Source organism: Amblyraja radiata, chromosome 5 (assembly GCF_010909765.2).
Source record: "Amblyraja radiata isolate CabotCenter1 chromosome 5, sAmbRad1.1.pri, whole genome shotgun sequence".
NCBI classification, from domain to species: Eukaryota; Metazoa; Chordata; class Chondrichthyes; order Rajiformes; family Rajidae; genus Amblyraja; species Amblyraja radiata.
In genome coordinates, this window is record NC_045960.1 from 109,334,544 (window position 1) to 109,355,238 (window position 20,695).

The following is a 20,695-nucleotide window of genomic DNA, read 5'->3' on the forward strand; positions in this document are numbered from 1 at the left end:
ACCAAAGGCAGTCCACAGAAATTCAGAGTTACTGAGGTTAGGGTTGTGCAGCGTTCAATAGCCTGATGGTTATTGTTTTTCTTGGCTTCTGTACCTTCTTCCCGATGGCTGGAGTGAAATGAGAGTGGCCAGGTTCAATCAATCAATCAAAGACATTATTGTAATTCAAAAATACACCAACAAATGCAAATCTGAACAAAATGTTGTTGCATCTGGCTCCCCGTGCAACATAAAACAAAAGGATAAAAGATAAAAAGATAAAATGGATAAAAAGATAAAATAGATAATAGTGGTGGCACAATATATGGAATTCAAGAGTCTGATGGCTCAGGGGAAGAACCTCTTGCAAAACCTGGCCAATCTGCTCCTTATACTGCGATACCTTTTGCCCGAGGGTAGCAGAGTGAACAGTTCGTGATGAAGATGTGTGGGGTCTTTTATAATACTGTTGGCCTTGGACAAGCAACGTTTGCACGCAATGTCCCAGATTGAAGGAAGAGGTCCCGATGATTTTTTTCAGTCGTCCTCACCACTCTCTGCACGGACTTCCAGTCGGAGGCTTTGCAGTCCCCAAACCAGACAGAGATGCAGCTGGTCAAAATGTTCTCTGGTGGTCAAGATCGAACCTGTGCCTCTGGCACTGAGAGTCAGCAACTCTACCACTGCGCCGCCCATGGCACAGTGTTGTACAGTCATGTACATTCTTCCCAATAGCAGGAGACAACTGTGGCTGGGGAGGTGAGAGATTCTTTGATGATACTTGGGTGTCTTTTTGAGGCAGTGCCTACTACAGATCCCTTTGATGGTGGGGAGGTCAGCATGTGTGATGGACCAGGCAGTGTCCACCACTCTCTTAATAGTTTAGAAGGATGAGGGGTAAATCTTATAGAAACATATAAAATTATAAAAGGACTGGGCAAGCTAGATGCAGGAGAAATGTTCCCAATGTTGGGCGAGTCCAGAACCAGGGGCCACACTTAGAATAAAGGGGAGGTCATTTAAGACTGAGGTGAGAAAAAACTTTTTCACCCAGAGTGTTGTGAATTAATGGAATTCCCTGCCACAGAGGGCAGTGGAGGCCAAGTCACAGGATGGATTTAAGAGAAAGTTAGATAGAGCTCTAGGGGCTAGTGGAGTCAAGAGATATGGGGAGAAGGCAGGCACGGGTTATTGATAGGGGACGATCAGCCATGATCACAATGAATGGCGGTGCTGGATCGAAGGGCCAAATGGCCTCCTCCTGCACCTATTTTCTATGTTTCTAGCCGATTATCATCGCGAAGGGCCTGTTCCTGTGCTGTGAATCTGGTTGACCTTTTTTCTTCTATCCATGTTGTCCCGCAAACATCCATTTAACACTTAATTTAGCTTGTCTCAGTACTCACCTGTTTTTTTTTTGTCTTTCCTTTCCCGATCCATTTTACTGTGCATCATACAATCACATGTAATCCTCCAGCTTTAAACTTTAGACATAAAGTATAGAAACAGGCCCTTCAGCCCACCGACCTGCATTCACCCCGTAGACTAGCACTATTCTACACACAAGGGACAATTTAGAATTTTTTACCGAAGCCTATTAACTTACAAACCTGCACATCTTATGAATGTGGGAGGAAACCGGAGCACCCGGAAAAAACCCATGTGGCCACAAGGATCATAAGAACATCAGGGATAGGAGCATAATTAGGACAATCGGCCCATCAAGTCTATTCTGCCATTCAGTCATGGCTGATCTATCTCTCCCTCCGAAACCCATTCTCCTGCCTTCTGCCCATAACCTCAGGCACCCGTACTAGTCAAGAATCTATCTATCTCTGGCTTAATTATATCCACTGACTTTGCCTCCACAGCCTTCTGTGGCAAAGAATTCCACAGATTCACCACCCTCTGACGAAATAAATTTCTCCTCATCTCCTTCCTAAAAAAATGTCCTTTAAATCTGAGGATATGTCCTGGACTCTCCCACTAGTGGATACGTCCTCCCCACATCCACTCTATCCAAGCCTTTCACTATTCTCAATGAGGTCCCCCGTCATTCTTCTAAACTCCAGCAAATATAGGCCCTGTGTCATCAAATGCTCATCATATGTGAACCTACTCATTCATGGGATCATTCTTGTAAACCTCCTCTGGACCCTCTCCAGAGCCAGCACATCCTTCCTCAGATATGGGGCCCAAAACTGCTCACAGTATTCCAAATGCGGCCTGACCAGCGCCTTATGGAGCCTCAGCAATACATCCCTGTTTTTGTATACAAGCCCTCTTGAAATTGCATTTGCTTTCTTTACTACCGATTCCACATGCAGGTGAAGTTTTTTTAGGAATCCTGCATCACGTCCCTTTTTAACTCCGATTTCTGTATTATCTCCCAATTTAGTAAATAATCTACGCCTTTATTCCTACCAAAATGCATGACTCCACACTTTGCTGCACCATATCCCATCTACCACTTCTCTGCCCACTCTCCCAACCTATCCACGTCCTTCTGCAGAGTCCCTGCTTTCTCTACATTACCTGCCCCCCTCCACCTATTTTCATATCACCCACAAACTTGGCCACAAAGCCCTCAATCCCCTCGTCCGAATCATTAATATACAACGTGAAGAGTAGCGGCCCCAGTACCGAGCCCTGCAAGGGCGAACGTACAAACTCCGTACAGACAGCAACCGTAGTCGGGACCGAACCCGGGTCTCTGGCGCAGTGAGGCAGCATCTCCACCGCCGTGCCACTGTGTCGCCGTCCACAAGCGGACCAAATATCTTCTTCACCAGTCTGTCTACTCGAGTCACCAGTTTCAGGATACCAGTACCTAGATCAAATGCCCAGAATGAAACAAATTTGTAATAAACCCCTTTTCAAAAAAATGGTTGGCCTTGGACAAGCAACGTTTGCACGCAATGTCCCGGATTGAAGGAAGATAAATTCATTGACGTCAGTTTTCCCTGGACCTCTAATTCATTCCACACCAAATCCTGGCATCACATCACGCCAGTCCTCAAACAACTTCACTGGCTTCCCATCTCCCACCGGATCACCCACAAAATCCTGATCCTCACGTACAAAGCCCTCCACCATCTGGCCCCCCCATATCTCACTGACCTCCTCTCCCCCTACCAACCCTCACGGTCCCTCAGATCCACATCAGCCAGTCTCCTCTCCATCCACAAGTCCAACCTCCGCAGTTTTGGGGACAGAGCCTTCTCCAGGGCAGCTCCCAGGTTCTGGAACTCCCTCCCCCAACTGATCCGCAATTCCGTGTCCCTCACCATCTTCCAGTCCCGCCTCAAGACCCATCTCTTCACCTCTGCCTATCCTTAGCCCCACGTCCCCCTCCCTTTTCATCTGTGCATTAATTGCCTCATATTGTGTTTTGTATTGAATTCTGTCTTTACTTTGTGTACTAGTCATGTCTCTACTATTTATTTCATTCCCCTTACATGTTTTTCCTCTACCTGCTAAATTTTTGTAAGTTGTCCTTGAGACTCTTGAAAGGCGCCCATAAATAAAATTTATTATTATTATTCCAGATTGCTTGCTGCTGGACAAAAACTACAAAATAACATATTACATTTTAAAAACATTTTGCCATTTTATTTTCAACTATTTTAAATACAAAGAATATAGACGGATATATTTCCCATTTATAATATCATGTAAACAAAAGTAACAGAAATGTATACAACAATTTTTGTTTTCCAATCTGACTGGTCAATTGAATAGTAGTTTGTGTATTATTGATTAAAGATTTTGCTAACCCATACTAACTAACGCTCAAACTCTTCAGACCTGTTAACACTTGCAGTAAAGTCGATTTGTCCATCAGTTTATCCTGACTACGGGTTGAACAATGAATAAAAACTTCAAACATGGTCCCAAAGCAGTTCCAGAGTTTAGTAGAGGATACATCTCGGCTCTCGGGTGCAGCGTTCGGTTTTGTTTTTTTGTAGTGAAAAATCTATTCCATCTTTTTTTTTTTGGAGGGGAAAAAAAAAATGGGAAAAAAAAAATCAAAATGATTATGAAAGCAATAATTCCCCCACTTCCCACACATGGTTTAAACGGCATTAAGGGCACCCTCAGAAAAGGTATCGTGGCGCTGTGTCGAACAACGCAACCCCTGTGCTTTAGAGTACGTGTCGCGAACACTTTCAAAAACTGCACGGCCTATTGCTCAAATTATTGACATGGACTGGGTACCATATTCCTTTTCCCTTCCCCCTTTTTTTTGTTATATCTTGTACATGGTTACATTAATCAGAATCGCAGTTGTTGGAACTGTGCGCAACGTTGTGTGTGGCTGTTGTTGAGAAAGTAGACTAGTTAGCTTAATCGTTCTCTTCTTCCTCTTCTTCGCTATCCTCGATCCCTTCACTGTCTTCCTGGTCTTCCTCCTCCTCTTCCGTCTCTGGAATATCCCACTGTGGATGAGTTTCTGGAACTTGTTTCGCCTCTTGGACTTCAAACTGAATGGGTAAACAAAAAGTCATGCGCTTAGTACTTCATGAGTTCATAAGTGATAGGAGAAGAATCGGGCCATTCGGCCCGTCAAGTCCGCTCCGCCATTCAATCGCGGCTGATCTATCTCTCCCTCCTAACCCCATTCTCCTGCCTTCTCCCCATAACCCCTGACACACGTACAAATCAAGAATCTATTCATCTCTGCCATAAAAATATCCACTGACGTGGCCTCCACAGCCTTCTGTGACAATGAAGTCCACAGATTCACCACCCTCTGACTAAAGAAATTCCTCCTCCTTCTCTTCCTAAAGGAACGTCCTTTAATTCTGAGGCTGTGACCTCTGGTTACTCATGGAAACATCCTCTCCACATCCACTCTATCCAGACCTTTCACTTTTCAAGTAAGTTTCAATGAGGTCCCCCCCCCCCCCCCCCTCATCCTTCTAAACTCCAGCGAGTACAGGCCCAGTGCCGTCAAACGCTCATCATATGTTAACCCACTCATTCCTGGGATCATTTTTGTAAACCTCCTCTGGACCCCCTCCAGAGCCAGCACATCCCTCCTCAGAAATGGGGCCCAACGTACTCAGTTAATGTTGAGCCAGTGCATCCTGATTTTCAGCTCGCTGCCTGATCAAGGATGGTTACATTTGTGAGGGAAATAGGGTGAAAGCCCAGAGTCTTTTACCCAATCAAGAATTAGAGAGCATAGGTTTAAGGTGAAAGAGGCAGGATTTAATAGGAATCTGCAACCCCCCTCCCAATTTGTACTTTTTTATTCAATATTAAGGTTTACTGAATTCCATTCAATAGGCAATAGGTGCAGGAGTAGGCCATTCGGCCCTTCGAGCCGGCACTGACATTTAATGTGATCATGGCTGATCATCCCCAATCAGTATCCCGTTCCTGCCTTCTCCCCATATCCCCTGACTCCACTATCTTTAAGAGCCCTATCTAGCTCTCTCATGAAAATGTTCAGAGAACCGGCCTCCACCGCCCTCTGAGGCCTTCTACATATTTCAAAAAACGTTTCCAGCTTAAATTCATGGAATTTTAGGATGGGTACATGAATTAGTACCTGGTTGTAGCACATGTTATTTAAAAGGATGACGTTTAAACGTGCTGCATTACAGTAGGGAAGTATTCTCATAAGGAACCTCATCCTTCCCATACAGCTAGATTGGGAATTGATAAAGTTGGGGTAGCAAACTACAGTCCATCTCATCATGAGGCTGCTTAATTCATTTTACTATGCAGCACAGGCACAGGAAACCACAGATATGTCTGAATGATGACAGATCTCTTCTCCCTGGTCATTCCCTCCTCTCCCGGCTCCGCATTGAAGTTTGGCAAACAAGTCAATGCTGTGGTAAAAGCTAGCTTCTTCCAGCTTTGCACGATAGCTAAAATCAAACCATTCCTCCAACTCGATGACCTTGAAAAGATCATCCACGCATTTACCTCCTCCCGCCTTGATTACTGCAACTCCCTCTACACTGGCATCAGCCAATCATCCCTGTCCCGCCTGCAACTGGTCCAAAACGCCGCAGCGAGACTTCTGACGGGCACCCGAAAAAGGGACAGCATCACCCCGATCCTGGCCTCTCTCCACTGGGTCCCAGTGCGGTTCAGAATCAACTTCAAGCTCCTCCTTTATGTATACAAAGCCCTTAACGGGCTTACCCCCACCTACATCCAAAATCTGCTAACCCACCGTTCTACCTCCAGGTGCCTCAGGTCGGCCGACTTAGGGTTACTGACCATCCCGCGGTCCAGGTATAAGCTCAGGGGCGACCGCGCTTTTGCGGTTGCAGCACCTAGACTGTGGAACAGCATCCCTCTTCTCATCAGAACTTCCCCCTCCATCGACTCCTTTATGTCGAGACTTAAAACTTATTTCTACTCACAAGCGTTTCTTGAGGTCCTCTGAGGGAGCGCTGTATGTATTTATGTATGTATGTATTGTTAGTTCTATGTACCACTGTATGTAGCACGTTAGTACCTGCACTGATGTAAAGCACATTGGTCAACGAGAGTTGTTTTTAAATGTGCTATAGAAATAAAATTGATTTGACTTGACTTTAGGGCTGAAGGTACAAAAGCTTGAAAGAGTCCAGACTCAGGAACAGCTTCTTCTGTAGATTGACACAAAATGCTGGAGTAACTCGGTGTATCAGGCACCATCTGAGGAAAGATATTCTTGCCATAGAGGGAGTACAGAGAAGGTTCACCAGACTGATTCCTGGGATGTCAGGACTTTCATATGAAGAAAGACTGGATAGACTCGGTTTGTACTCGCTAGAATTTAGAAGATTGAGGGGGGATCTTATAGAAACTTACAAAATTCTTAAGGGGTTGGACAGGCTAGATGCAAGAAGATTGTTCCCGATGTTGGGGAAGTCCAGAACAAGGGGTCACAGTTTAAGGATAAGGAGGAAATCTTTTAGGACCGAGATGAGGAAAACTTTTTTCACACAGAGAGTGGTGAATCTCTGGAATTCTCTGCCGCAGAAGGTAGTTGAGGCCAGTTCATTGGCTGTATTTAAGAGGGAGTTAGATGTGGCCCTTGTGGCTAAGGGGATCAGGGGGTATGGAGAGAAGGCAGGTACAGGATACTGAGTTGGATGATCAGCCATGATCATATTGAATGGCGGTGCAGGCTCGAAGGGCCGAATGGCCTACTCCTGCACCTATTTTCTATGTATCTATGTATCTCTGGAGAAAAGGAATAGGTGATGTTTCGGGTTAAACCCGTCTGAAAAAGGGTCTCAATCCGAAACATCACCTATTTATTTTCTCCAGAGATGCTGCCTGATCCGCTGAGTTACTCCAGCATGTTGTGTCTATCTTCGGTGTAAACCAGCATTTGCAGTTCCTTCCTACACAGCTCTTCTGTAATGGTTCTCCGTAAGGTAAGGTGTGTAGATCAAACAGTATTGCTGATTTGATCCGTATCTGGTTTTGCTGCTGATGACCTGATCCATAATCCAAGGTAGACAAAAATGCTGGAGAAACTCAGCGGGTGAGGCAGCATCTATGGAGCGAAGGAATAGGTGAAGTTTCGGGTCGAGACCCTTCTTCAGACTGATGCGAGGGGGGGGGGGGGGGATGAAGAAAGGAAGAGGCGGAGACAGTGGGCTGAGGGACAGCTGAGAAGGGAGGAGAAAACAGGGACTATCTGAAATTGGAGAAGTCAATGTTCATACCGCTGGGGTGTAAACTGCACAAGCAAAATATGAGGTGCTGCTCCTCCAATTTACGTTGGTCCTCACTCTGGCCTTAGAGGAGGCCCAGGACAGAAAGGTCAGATTCGGAATGGGAGGGGGAGTTGAAGTGCTGAGCCACCGGGAGATCAGGTTGGTTAATGCGAACCGAGCGGAGGTGTTGGGCGAAGCGATCGCCAAAGCCTACGCTTGGTCTCACCGATGCAGAGCAGCTGACACCTAGAGCAGCGAATACAATAGATGAGGTTGGAGGAGGTGCAGGTGAACCTCTGCCGCACCTGGAAAGACTGCTTTGGTCCTTGAATGGAGTCAAGGTGGGAAGGTAAAGCAACAAGTGTAGCATTTCCTGCGGTTGCAAGAGAAAGTGCCAGGAGAGGGGGTGGTTTGGGTGGGAAGGCACGAATTGACCAGGGAGTTACGGAGGGAGCGGTCTCTGCAGAAAGCAGACAGGGGAGGAGATGGGAAGATGTGGCCAGTGGTGGGGTCCCGTTGGAGGTGGAAAAAATGTCGGAGGATTATTTGTTGTGTGACGGCTGGTAGGGTGGAAGGTGTGGACAAGGGGGACTTGTTACGAGTGGGAGATGGGGAGTGAATGCAGAGTTACGGGGTATAGAAGAGACCCTGGTGAGAGCCTCAGCTCATCCATAATCCATCTCAGGTTTCTCACACCAACGCCAACCCGTGCGTGCGGGCAGCCATGTTGTGTTTTTAGATTTAACTTACGATTCGGAGCCTACAGTACTCATCTCGATGGTCTCTGTATGTATAGAAATTAAAGTACTTGTTATGATATATAACGACTCTGGATCATAAGTACTTTGCACAGGGTGTAGCCCCAATCTTCCAACCTACCACATTGTGGCATCAGACATTTTCTCTGTAACTTCAACGTTACAATTGCTGAAAACTATCCTGCACTCTTTATCTGATTTAATTAGATAGCATGCGTTAAACAAAAGCTTTTCACTGTACATGTGACAATAAAAAAAACAATACCAAAGTTACTGATTATAAATGTAGAGCAAAGAAAATACACAGTGAGTCAGGAAGACAAATGTCTACGATTGTAGGATTCTATAAGTAATATTAAAATGAGTTACCTTTAATGGCCTGATTAGATCTAAACCCATGTAAGAATCACACCTTAGAATTACAGAGTATTGATAATTTCCGGGTTTATATGGCGCGGAGAATTTCAATTCAATCTGCATTGCAAGGAAATAAAATGTTAAAAATGTAATGAACACAATAAAAACAATTTAAAAAAATGCTATTCTTATTCCATAAAAGCTGAAATTATTCTATATCCAATCTGGTTCTAAAACAAACTTGTATTCTTCTTCACTAACTTTGGTTGCCCCAAAACAGTTAACACAAAGTAACTTTAAGTGTGACAACTGTTATACAGGTGCACAACCTTTTATCCGAAGATCCAAATAACGAAAACCTCCGAATAGCGGCCATTTTTTCGGTCCTTGAAGAAAGGTCCTTGAAAACGTTCACCGAGGGCGGCCCGCAGAGGTGACAGCGGAACCTCCGGTCGGTCCTCGAAGAAAGGGGAACTAAATCCCCATTCATAAAAGAGAAGGTGAGGGTATATTGCGCGGGAGGGTTAATAATTGACAATATGCTGCTGCCTGCCCGCTGAGTTAAAAAGTTCCCACGGTAGACTCACGATTCACAGTGTTTCGTGAGTCTTGCGTGGGAACTTTTTAACTCAGCGGGCAGGTAGCAGCAGATTGTCGCTCCCTTCAGTTTCACCCCACCTACACCCCTCTGCTTCCCGGCCATGTGTGTGACCCCTTCCCTCCCCTCTCCAGCTCCCCGCTCATTGCACCGGCGCGGGGGCTTTGCACTGTCTTCACGTCGGTGATTGCAGCAGGGCAGTGCCAGTCACCGGAGACGTCAGGACCAACGGGACACCGACCCCCAGGCCCACTGCAAGCACGGAAATCTCAGAGACCCACAGCCAACAGCAGCCCAGCCCAGCCCCGCTCCAACTACAGAGGAACCTGGGTTGCGGATGGCGGGGCGCAGCTCGGGGCGTCGTGGGGGCCCATCGGGGAGCGGGTTCCTGTTGGTCCTGACGTCTCCGGCCACCTGCCATCCTCCGGGAACTGTACCGCCCTTGCAGAAGAGGGGGGTTGTTTGCAGTTGCAGAGGGAGGGGGCAAGGGCGGTACAGTTCCCAGTCTCAGCTCCAGTCCAGGGGGGTGGCCGGAGACGTCAGGACCAACGGGACACCGACCCCCAGGCCCACTGCGAGCACGGAGATCCCAGAGACCCACAGCCAGCAGCAACTCCAGCCCAGCCCCGCTCCAACTCCAGAGGAACACGTAGGGGCAGAAGCTGACGGTGTGCAAGGTACGTCTTGTTCTTGGGGTGGCGGATGAGGGGGCGCAGCTCGGGCTGTGGGCAAACTGCCACTTGTCGCCGTAGCGGCCCATTGGGGAGCGGATTCCTCTGGAGTTGGAGGGGGGGGGGGGGTTATTGTGCTGTTTGATCGCCCCCTGCTATCCCAGGGACAGGGAGACACAGCGGATTTTTAGACTGGTGGGCAATCACTTCCAAAGTTCTGCCCACACAGTCAGTACACCTCTCCTACACTGCATTTCATACAAACATTTATTCTGCAAGAAAAAACTACATTGAAGACTCAAACTCGCGACCGAGTTTACTGCCGCGATCAAGGCGCAAACTCGCGACCTTGCGGATATGAGCCGAGCACTCTACCACTGAGCCAGCCATTAAAATCTACGCTAAAAAATTTCCATTCCGAAGACCGACAAATTCTGAATTACGAAAAGTGTCTGGTCCCAAGGCTTTCGGATAAAAGGTTGTGCACCTGTACTGTTATAATGTGAAAAGCTAGATGCAGGAAAAATGTTCCCAATGTTGGGCGAGCCCAGAACCAGGGGCCACAGTCTTAGAATAAAGGGGAGGTCATTTAAGACTGAGGTGAGAAAAAACTTTTTCACCCGGAGAGTTGTGAATTTGTGGAATTCCCTGCCACAGAGGGCAGTGGAGGCCAAGTCACTGGATGTATTTAAGAGAGAGTTATATAGAGCTCTTGGGGCTAGTGGAGTCAAGGGATATGGGGAGAAGGCAGGCACGAGTTATTGATATGGGACGATCAGCCATGATCACAATGAATGGCGGTGCTGGCTTGAAGGGCCGAATGGCCTCCTCCTGCACCTATTTTCCATGTTTATGTCTATGTCTAATGTAGTCTTGCGGTATTTAATGCATAGCAACTCCATGCAAACACCAAGATAAATGACAGACAGCTATTCCTCTGCCAACAATGCTGCAATAATTATTTGGCATTTATCATCCAAGACAGCAGATGCATCTTCCCTGCTCTTTAAACTGAAGCCGTGGGACCCTTCATCTCTTATAGCCACCTGAGAGACAAGTTGGGAGCTCTGGCAGACGTCTGCACAGCAACATGGCATATATGATTGTGCGGAATACACACAATAATCTTACATCACCCTGGAAAGGTTTGGTCTTCAGGAATGCAACTTAAATCTTTTGACTCTACTAGTGGGAGAGTCTAGGATCAGAGGTCATAGCCTCAGAATAAAAGGAAGTACATTTGGGAAGGAGATGAGGAGGAATTTATTTAGTCAGGTGGTGGTGAATCTGTAGAAATATATTGCCCCAGAACTCTATGCAGGCCACGTCAATGGATATTTTAAAGGCAAGAGGTAGATGGATTCTTGATCAGTACAGGTGTCAGGAGTTATGGGGAGAAGGCAGGAGAATGGGGTTGAGAGTGAAAGTTAGATCAGCCATGATTGCGTGGCGGAATAGGCTTGATGGGCCGAATGGCCGAATGCTGCTCCTATGACTTATGACTCAAAGTCAAGTATCCTTTATTGTCAAGACTGAGGTGAGAAAAAACGTTTTCTCCCAGAGAGTTGTGAATTTATGGAATTCCCTGCCACAGAGGGCAGTGGAGGCCAAGTCACTGGATGGGTTTAAGAGAGAGTTAGATAGAGCTCTAGGGGCTAGTGGAGTCAGGGGATATGGGGAGAAGGCAGGCATGGGTTATTGATAGGGGATGATCAGCCATGATCACAATGAATGGCGGTGTTGGCTCGAAGGGCCGAAAGGCCTCCTCCTGCACCTATTTTCGATACTCCGGAAGATAAACCAATGCAACAAAAAGCTGTTTGAAATAAATATTTTGCAGCAAACAGATGGTTAGTGATTAACACTGAAGATATAAAATTTACATGCAAACTCAGTTTTCACATTCATACTACTTAAAATGAGATTTTGAACCCTACTGAGCATTCGGGCTATGTTCTCCATTTCCATCTCACCATGGTTAGATTAAACAATATTGCTTTGAAGTCAAAGCTGTAATCAGTCACTTCTATACTGCTAATGTCAAGCTGCAAGTTAGCTGAAGAGTTAACATCAGAACGTACAGGGAAAACGTCCTACTAAATAACTAATGTTCATAGTTTAGTTTAGAGATACAGCTTGGAGACAGGCCCTTCGGCCTACGAGTCCACGCCGACCAACAATCACACGAACACTAGTTCTTTCCTACACAGGTACACAAAAATGCTGGAGAAACTCAGCGGGTGCAGCAGCATCTATGGAGCGAAGGAGATAGGCAACGTTTCGGCCCGAAACGTTGCCTATCTCCTTCGCTCCATAGATGCTGCTGCACCCGCTGAGTTTCTCCAGCATTTTTGTGTACCTTCGATTTTCCAGCATCTGCAGTTCCTTCTTAAATTCTTTCCTACACACTAGGGTCAAGTTATAGAAGCCAATTTACCCTACAAACCTGCACGTCTCTGGAGTGTGGGACGTAATTGGAGCACCCGGAGAAAACCCATGCGGCCACATGGTGAACATACAAACTCCATATAGTCAGCATCTGTACTCGGAATCAAAACTGGGCCTCCAGCTCCGTAAGGCAGCAATTCTAACGCTGTGTCACCGTGCGGCCCCACGTACTTTATGGAATCAATTCACAGCTACATATCTTCACTTTATAGAAAACGAGTTAAATGTTTCAAGAAGAACTGAAATCTTTACCTCCTCTTCGTCTTTGAGAGTGCATACATGATATGGCATGGATATCAAAGAGTGTTCTTTTCTGTCTGCGATATAGAGCCACCACCATTCTTGTTTCTCCTGTGAAAGAGGAATGTTTACCATGAGAATTCCTCGGGTGCTGGAACCACAGCATAACTTTTCATAAGTTGACAATGTCTGGAGAACTAGTCAAAGTTTGCACTTGAACTGGAATGGGTCCAATATCCTTACAGGGAGGTTCACTAATATTACTCTTGTGATTAGCAACATAGAACTGTACAGCACAGGTACAGATCCTTCGGCCCACCAGGTCCGTACTGTTCTTGATGCCAAGTTGAACTAAACTCCTCTGCCTGCATGTGATCCATATCCCTCCATTCCCCGCATATCCACGTACCTATCCCAAAGGCCTCTGAAATGTCACAATCGTATCTTCCAATCGTAACACCCCCGGCAATGATGCCCAAGTACCCACCTATGTTAAAATCTTGCCCACAAGTCTCCTTTAAACTTTTCTCCCTTTACAATAATGCTACTCCCTCTAGTCTTTGACATTTCCACCCTGAGAAAAAGGTTCTGACCACCTAAGGTGGACAAAAATGCTGGAGAAACTCAGCGAGATAGCATCTATGGAGCGAAGGAAATAGGCAACGTTTCGGGTCGAGACCCTCTTCAGATGTGAGGGTTTCGACCTGAAACGTCGTCACTTTAGCTGTTGTTGTCCCTTCAGCTGTCACTTCTCTCTACCATCATTTGGTTTCGACCCAAAACGTTGTCTGTTGCTTTGCTCCATAGCTGCTGCCTCACCCGCAGAGTTTCTCCGGCATTTTTGTCTACCGTCGATTTTCCAGTTCCTTCGTGAACATTCTGACCCCCTCAGCCTCTCATATTTTTATATACTCCCATCAGGTCTCCCTTTAATCTCCAATGTTCCTGAGAAAATAATCCATGCCCTCCTTATAGCTCATACCCTCTAGTCAAGGCAGTCTTCTGGTAAACCTTTTTTGTGCCCTCTCAAAGCCACCACATCCTTCCTGTATTGGCATGACGGAATCCTCCACGGTCTGCCGAACCACAGTATTATGCAGCTGCAACACAACTTCCTGACGATTATACTCAATGCTCAACTGACGAAGGAAACAATACTATACATCTTCTTTACTGCTCTATCTACCTTGGCACTTTCAAGCAGCTATGGACTTGGACCCCAAGATCCCTTTGTGTACATCAATACTGTTGAGGGCAACTCTTCCCTCAGGACTATTTTTATTTCAGATTTGCAGCAATGATACTGTTTAGGATTCGGTTCTTCCACGTGTCTTTGCACTAACCTCTGGGAAATATAATGTATGTACTGGGTGGGTGACCTTTGATTTGGTTTCAAGCAGGGCTCTCTCTCTTCTTTGGATACTTTGCTGGAGTGCTTCCCATTCCTGTTTGAAAAGAGACAATATCATTTTGGCACGTCATGCAGGTACGATACAAAACAGCACACCTTCAAGATCGAGAATGTTTGTCATATGCATCAGATATGAGCCGGAACAATAATATTACATATAAACTATAATTCCTGATACTGGTGACAAAAGTAGATAGGGGAAGGCGGCATTTGGCATGCGTCATCGTTGAGGACATCGAGTACAGTTGGAACATCATGTTGCAACAGTACAAGTCATTGGTCATAGAGTGTGGAAACAGGCTCTATAGCCCAACTTCCCCACGCCAACCAACATGCCCCATCTACACCAGTTCTCCCTGCGTGCTTTCAGCCCTTATCACTCCAAACCTGTCGATGAACCTGTCTAAATGTTTCTCCAATGTTGCGATAGTCCCTGCCTCAACCACCACCTCTGGCAGCATGTTCCATACATCCACCACCATTTGTGTAAAACCCCTCAGGTTCCCATTAAATCTTTCACCTTAAACCTATGTCCCCTGGTTCTCGATTCCCCTGCACTGGGGAAAAAAAGATTGATATTTTACCCATTACCAAAATATTTTGACTGAATGTAACTATTCCTCTCATGATTTTGTACATCTCTATGAGATCACCCCTCATCCTCTCCTGTGCTCTAAGGAATAAAGGCCTAGCTTGCTGAACCTCTCCCCACACCACACTTTGAATGTTCTGTGCAGTTCTGGTTGCCAGCTATAAGAATGACCTTAAAGATTCACCAGGACGTTACCGGGACTGGAAGGCCTGAGTAAATAGGACAGGATGGGACTTTACTTTTCCTGGAGCATTTGATGGGAGAACTTATGGATATATAAAATAGGACCAGAGATCGTGGCTTGGTACGGCAACATGAGCGTCCAGGAGCGGAAAAGGCTGCAAAAACTCATAACCACTGCCCAGTCCATCATCGGTTCTGATCTCCCTACCCTCGAGGGGATCTATCGCAGTTGCTGCCTCAGAAAGGCTGCCAGCATCATCAAGGACCCACACCATCCTGGCCACACACTCATCTCTCCGCTGCCATCGGGTAGAAGGTACAGGAGCCTGAAATCTGCAACGTCCAGGTTCAGGAATAGCTTCTTTCCCACAGCCATCAGACTATTAAACACAACTTCAAACAAACTATGAACTATAACAGCCTATTGCACTTTATCTGTTTACTGATGTGTGTATATATATTTATTATGGTATATGGACACACTGATCTGTTCTGTATTTATGACTACAATATCCTGTTGTGCTGCAGCAAAGCAAGAATTTCATTGTCCTATCTGGGACACATGACAATAAACTCTCTTGACTTGACTTGAGATAAAGTGACATTATTTTTCCCAGGTCAGGGGAGTCTAAAATTAGAGAGCACAAATCTTAGGTAAGAGGGGAAGATTCAAAAAGTGATCCAAAGGACACCTTTTTTCACGCAGAGGAGGGTGGGTATATGGAATGAGCTGCCAGAGGAAGCTGTAGAGGGGGATACAATTGCAATGTTCAAAACACACTTGGACGTGGATAGAAAAGATTTAGAGGGAAATGGCCAAACAAACAAATGGTACTAGCTCCGATACATATATCTGGTAAGTATGGATGACAATAGACAATAGATGCAGGAGTAAGCTATTCGGCCCTTCGAGCCAGCACTGCCATTCAATGTGATCATGGCTGATCATCCCTAATCAGTACCCCGTTCCTGTCTTCTCCCCATATCTCCTGACTCCGCTATTTTTAAGAGCCCTATCCAGCTCTCTCTTGAAAGCATCTAGAGAACCGGCCTCCACCGCCCTCTGATGCATGAGTTAGGCCAAAGGGCCCATTGTTTTGCTGTATAAGGCTACACTATTTCAAGTCAAGTCAAGTCAACTGAATTTGTCACATACAAGATGTTCCAAATTCCATCTAGCAAATTTTTCAATGTAAAGATATGTACCAATGCAAGTTGTTGCAGTTTAAGTAATGTCATACAAATCTATCTAATGACATTTTTTAAGGCGTTAATCAGCAGGACACAAAAGGATAACACTACTGCAAAATGCTTTAAGGAGCTGCAACTGTGCCAAATTAAACCACTCTTTAATAAACTAAGGAAATAATATTCACATTACTTCCTTGGGTCTTGAAGATGAATTCAAAGTGCTTTATGCCCATTGCAGAATCAAGGTAATTTGGTTTTACTGCTGAACATAGAACAGTACAGCAGAAACAAGACCATACACCCGCCATGTGTGTGCCAAACATGACGCCAAAACCACCACGGTATCAGGTGTTATGGGGAGAAGGCATGAGAATGGGGTTGAGAGGGAAAGATAGATCAGACGTGATTGAATGGCAAAGTAGACTTGATGGGCTAAATGTCCTAATTCTGCTCCTATCACTTATCAACTTATAAACCAACCCTTATGGGCCTATCCCACTTAGGCAATTTTTAGGCAACTGTCATAGTCGTAGCAGGTCGCCGAAAAACCGGCGACTGGACTAATGGGCCTGTCCCACTTAGGCGATTTTTTTAGGCGACTGCCGGCGAATACGGCAATGGAATTCACGAAGTCAGCAACGGCGACAACCTACGTCACCAGGCGACAACCTACGACATCCTGGCGACAACCTACGACAGCAACTATGTCAAGCTACGCTCATTAGCGTCAAACCCACGTTCACCACCATCACAGAAAAATTCCCAACATGTTGAAAATTCAGCGGGGACCAGAAAGACGCTACGACTCTTTGGGCGACTGAGGAGACGACTCACGCCCATACAGGCAACACCCCGGCGACAGCATAGTCACCTAAAAATTTGCCTTAAGAGGGACAGGCCCATTATTCTGACTGCTCATAATCCATATCACTCCACTCCTTGCATATCCATGACAATAGACTCACAATAGACAATAAAAATACTCACAGCTTCATCATCCTTCTCTTCATGTTCCGTTTCTTTATCACTGTCATCTTCCTTCTCACTCTGGGAATCTTTGTTAGTTGTTTCTTCTTCAGAGTCACTCCCTTTATCTGATAAATCATCTTCATCCTCGTCTCTGTTTGATGGATCCTGGAATGACACAGGGCAAAATAAATTCTTAATTTTCGATAAACTGAGCAGGCGATTATAGAACAGAGAGACTTCAAAAGCCGGTTGACAAAGCCCAAAGGAAAGGTGGACAAAAAAGCTGGAGAAATCTGAAGGTCTCGATCCGAAACGTCACCTATTCCTTCGCTCCATAGATGCTGCCTCACCCGCTGAGTTACTCCAGCATTTTTGTCTACCTTCGATTTTTCCAGCATCTGCAGTTCTTTCTTAAACCCAAAAGAAAAAGCTGGGAAGAGTTATTCCTTACAATTAAAAAAAAAGAACGTATTTACCTGGTAGAAACATAGAAAATAGGCGGAGTAGGCCATTCGTCCCTACGAGCCTGCACCGCCATTCAATATGATCATGGCTGATCATCCAACTCAGTATCCTGTACCTGCCTTCTCTCCATACCCCCTGATCCCTTTAGCCACAAGGGCCACATCTAACTCCCTCTTAAATATAGCCAATGAACTGGCCTCGACTACTTTCTGTGGCAGAGAATTCCACAGATTCACCACTCTCTGTGTGGAAAAATTTTTTCTCATCTCGGTCCTAAAAGACTTCCCCCTTATCCTTAAACTGTGATCCCTTGTTCTGGACTTCCACAACAACGGGACCTAACATGCTTCAATCCAACAAAATATTGTCAGGTTTAACCACACCTTACATCTGCATGCATGTCAATACCCTTGCAATAAATATAACGTTTTGAAGAAGGAACTGCAGATGCTGGAAAATCGAAGGTAGACAAAATTGCTGGAGAAACTCATGAGGTGAGGCAGCATCTATGGAGCGAAGAAAATAATCATTCAATATTGTTCTTTTTGGTTTGGTCTAGTTTCGAGATAGAGCATAGAAACGGGCCCTTTAGCCCACACCGACCATCGGTTACCTGTTCACACTAGTTCTATCTTATTTCTCTTTCACATCCATTCCCTAAACACTAGGGAGTTAGAGGCCAATTAACCTCCCCCCCCCCTCCCCCCCCCCATGTCTTTGGGATAGGTTGTTAAGTGATAAGAGCAGAATTAGGCCATTCAGCCGCTCGAGTCTCTGCCGCCATTCAATCATGGCTGCTCTATCTTTCCATCTCAACCCCATTCTCCTGCCTTCTCCCTCGGAACCATTAACTGATTTTGAAAAATATTCCTCATCTGCAATCCAGATAAAAGCAAATTGAGTCACCAGTGCAAGTAACCCTTACAGCCCCTCGCTCTCTCTCTCCTTCTCTACCCACTAGTCGTCATACAAGTTTCAGAAGCAGTCTGAAGAAGTGTCTCGACCCGAAACGTTGCCTATTTCCTTCGCTCCATAGATGCTGCCTCACCCGCTGAGTTTCTCCAGCATTTTTGTCTACATACAAGTTTCACTGTCTATGCAACTATCACCTAGCCCAGTCAACAATGGACCAGTATGGGCTCCACCTCACCTCTATCATCCTTACTTTTCACATCTCTTTTATTCATTTGTTCTATATCTCTCCATATCACTGTCTAAATCTCTCATTCCCTTTTCTCCAGAGATGCTGCCTGACCCGCTGAGTTACTCCAGCTTTTTGTGTCGATCTTGGGGCAAAGGCAATGGTGGAAGAAGATTAAATTGCCTACAAGGAGATGTTGCAAGAAGGGAGTAGTGTTTTTTCTTTCCCCTTTCCCCTTTCCAGCAGGTCTTTATAAATTTGTCAGACTGATCCCAAGGGAGTGCCAAAAGGTTCAGGTGGAAGTACTGCAATGCTGCCATCTAGAGGGGCTTCTGCTAAAGGCTCAAATCACTATCACTTCTTGATCGGTCAAAACAAACCAGAGTCTGTCCATTCCCTCCACAGATGCCGCCTGACCTGCTGAGTTCCTCCAGCAATTTGTGTTTTGCTCATGAATCCAGCATTTGTAGTTCCCCGAACTTTACCAATTTAACTTGTTTAAGAACACAGGAACAGAAGTAGACCATCTGGCTCAGAGATAGTCCAAGTGAATTTGAGAGCAGGGTGAAAGTTAGTGGTGAAGTTAATGAAATCTGCATGGGTGTTGAAGACGGAACTGCAGATGCTGGAAAATTGAAGGTAGACAAAAGTACTGGAGAAACTCAGCGGGTGCAGCAGCATCTATGGAGCGATGGAAATAGGCAACGCTTTGGGCCAAAACCCTTCTTCAGACTGACATTGGGGGGGGGGGGGGAAGGAAGATGAAAGGAGAAAGGAAGAGGAGGTGCCAGAGGGCTGAGGGAGAGCTGAGAAGGGGAGGAGACAACAAGGGCTACCGGAAATTGGAGAAGTCAATGTTCATGCCGTTAGGGTGCAGACTGCCCACTGCATGGGGGCAGGAGGCAGCTCCTATGTGGTCATCATTGTAGTGGAGAAAGAGTTCGAGAATGGTGCCAGTATATGTTTGAACAAAGTAATGTTCGACGTAACCGAAAAAAAGGAGGCATAGCTGAGGACAACGCGAGTGCCCTTGGCTACACCTTTAACTTGGAGAAAGTGAGAGGAGTCGAATGGCAAGTTGCTGAGAGGGAGGACAAGTGCTGCCAGGCAGGGGAGGGAAATTGATTGGAGAAATAGAGACAGAATGGTGGAGCAACTCAGCGGGTCAGGTAGCAGCTCTGGGGAAAAGGGGTGACATTTTGGGTTGACTCTTCTTCACTCTTCTTCTGTCTGAAGAAGGGTCTCAACCCAAAACGTCACCTATTCCTTTTTTCCATTGATGCTGTCTAACCCACTGAGTTCCTCCAGCATTTTATGTCCAACTTCAGTGTAAACCAGCATCTGCAGTTCCTTCCTATACACAAAACTGTTTGGGTCTCTGCTCAAAAGAACCAAAGGGCCTTGAGACCTTGCTGGTGGGGGATGGATGTGGAAAGGACTAAAGGGGTTACTTTGGCATGGGAGCCTGTGACCAGCAGGGTGCCAAAGGGATCAGTGCGTGGGTTGACGCTGTTATTACAGAATCAGGTCTCAGCTTAAAATCATAGTTTGCAGTCCAGAGCCAGAGGCCCCGGACCATAGTCAGGAGCTGGAGACAGAGATAGACAAATTCTTGATTAGAACCGGTGTCAAGGGTTACGGGGAGAAGGCAGGGCAATGGGATTAGGAGGCATAGAACAGCCATGATTGAATGGTGAAGTAGACTCGATGGGCCAAACGGCCCATTTTGTGAACTTGTGAGACAAAGTTCGAGACTACAACCAACCACGTACATTTCCAAACATAATATATGGCGAACAGTGAAAGGCCTATATACAGTGGACGCGGATCGGGATGTTTCCACTGGTGGGAGAATCTAGGACCAGAGGTCGTAGCCTCAGATTTAAAGGACATTCCTTTAGGAAGGTGATGAGGAGGAATTTCTTTAGTCAGAGGGTGGTGAATCTGTGGAATTAATTGCCACAGAAGGCTGTGGCGGCCAAGTCAATGGGTATTTTTTAAGGCAGAGTTAGATAG

The 20,695-nt window shown here is 45.9% G+C and overlaps 1 protein-coding gene across 1 annotated transcript in view; it reads right to left on the minus strand.

The window, feature by feature from the left end:
* Window positions 1-3,931: 3,931 nt before the first annotated feature.
* The window catches only part of sec63 (SEC63 homolog, protein translocation regulator), a 108,132-nt gene continuing 91,368 nt past the window's right edge, over window positions 3,932-20,695 (minus strand). The window contains exons 17-21 of the mRNA XM_033021961.1: window positions 17,092-17,238; window positions 14,071-14,172; window positions 12,740-12,838; window positions 8,783-8,887; window positions 3,932-4,463 (exon numbers count right to left, since the gene is read on the minus strand). Of these exons, the coding sequence (XP_032877852.1) occupies window positions 4,326-4,463; window positions 8,783-8,887; window positions 12,740-12,838; window positions 14,071-14,172; window positions 17,092-17,238 (591 nt within the window). The 3' untranslated portion in view covers window positions 3,932-4,325. The remainder of the gene's footprint in view (window positions 4,464-8,782; window positions 8,888-12,739; window positions 12,839-14,070; window positions 14,173-17,091; window positions 17,239-20,695) is intronic.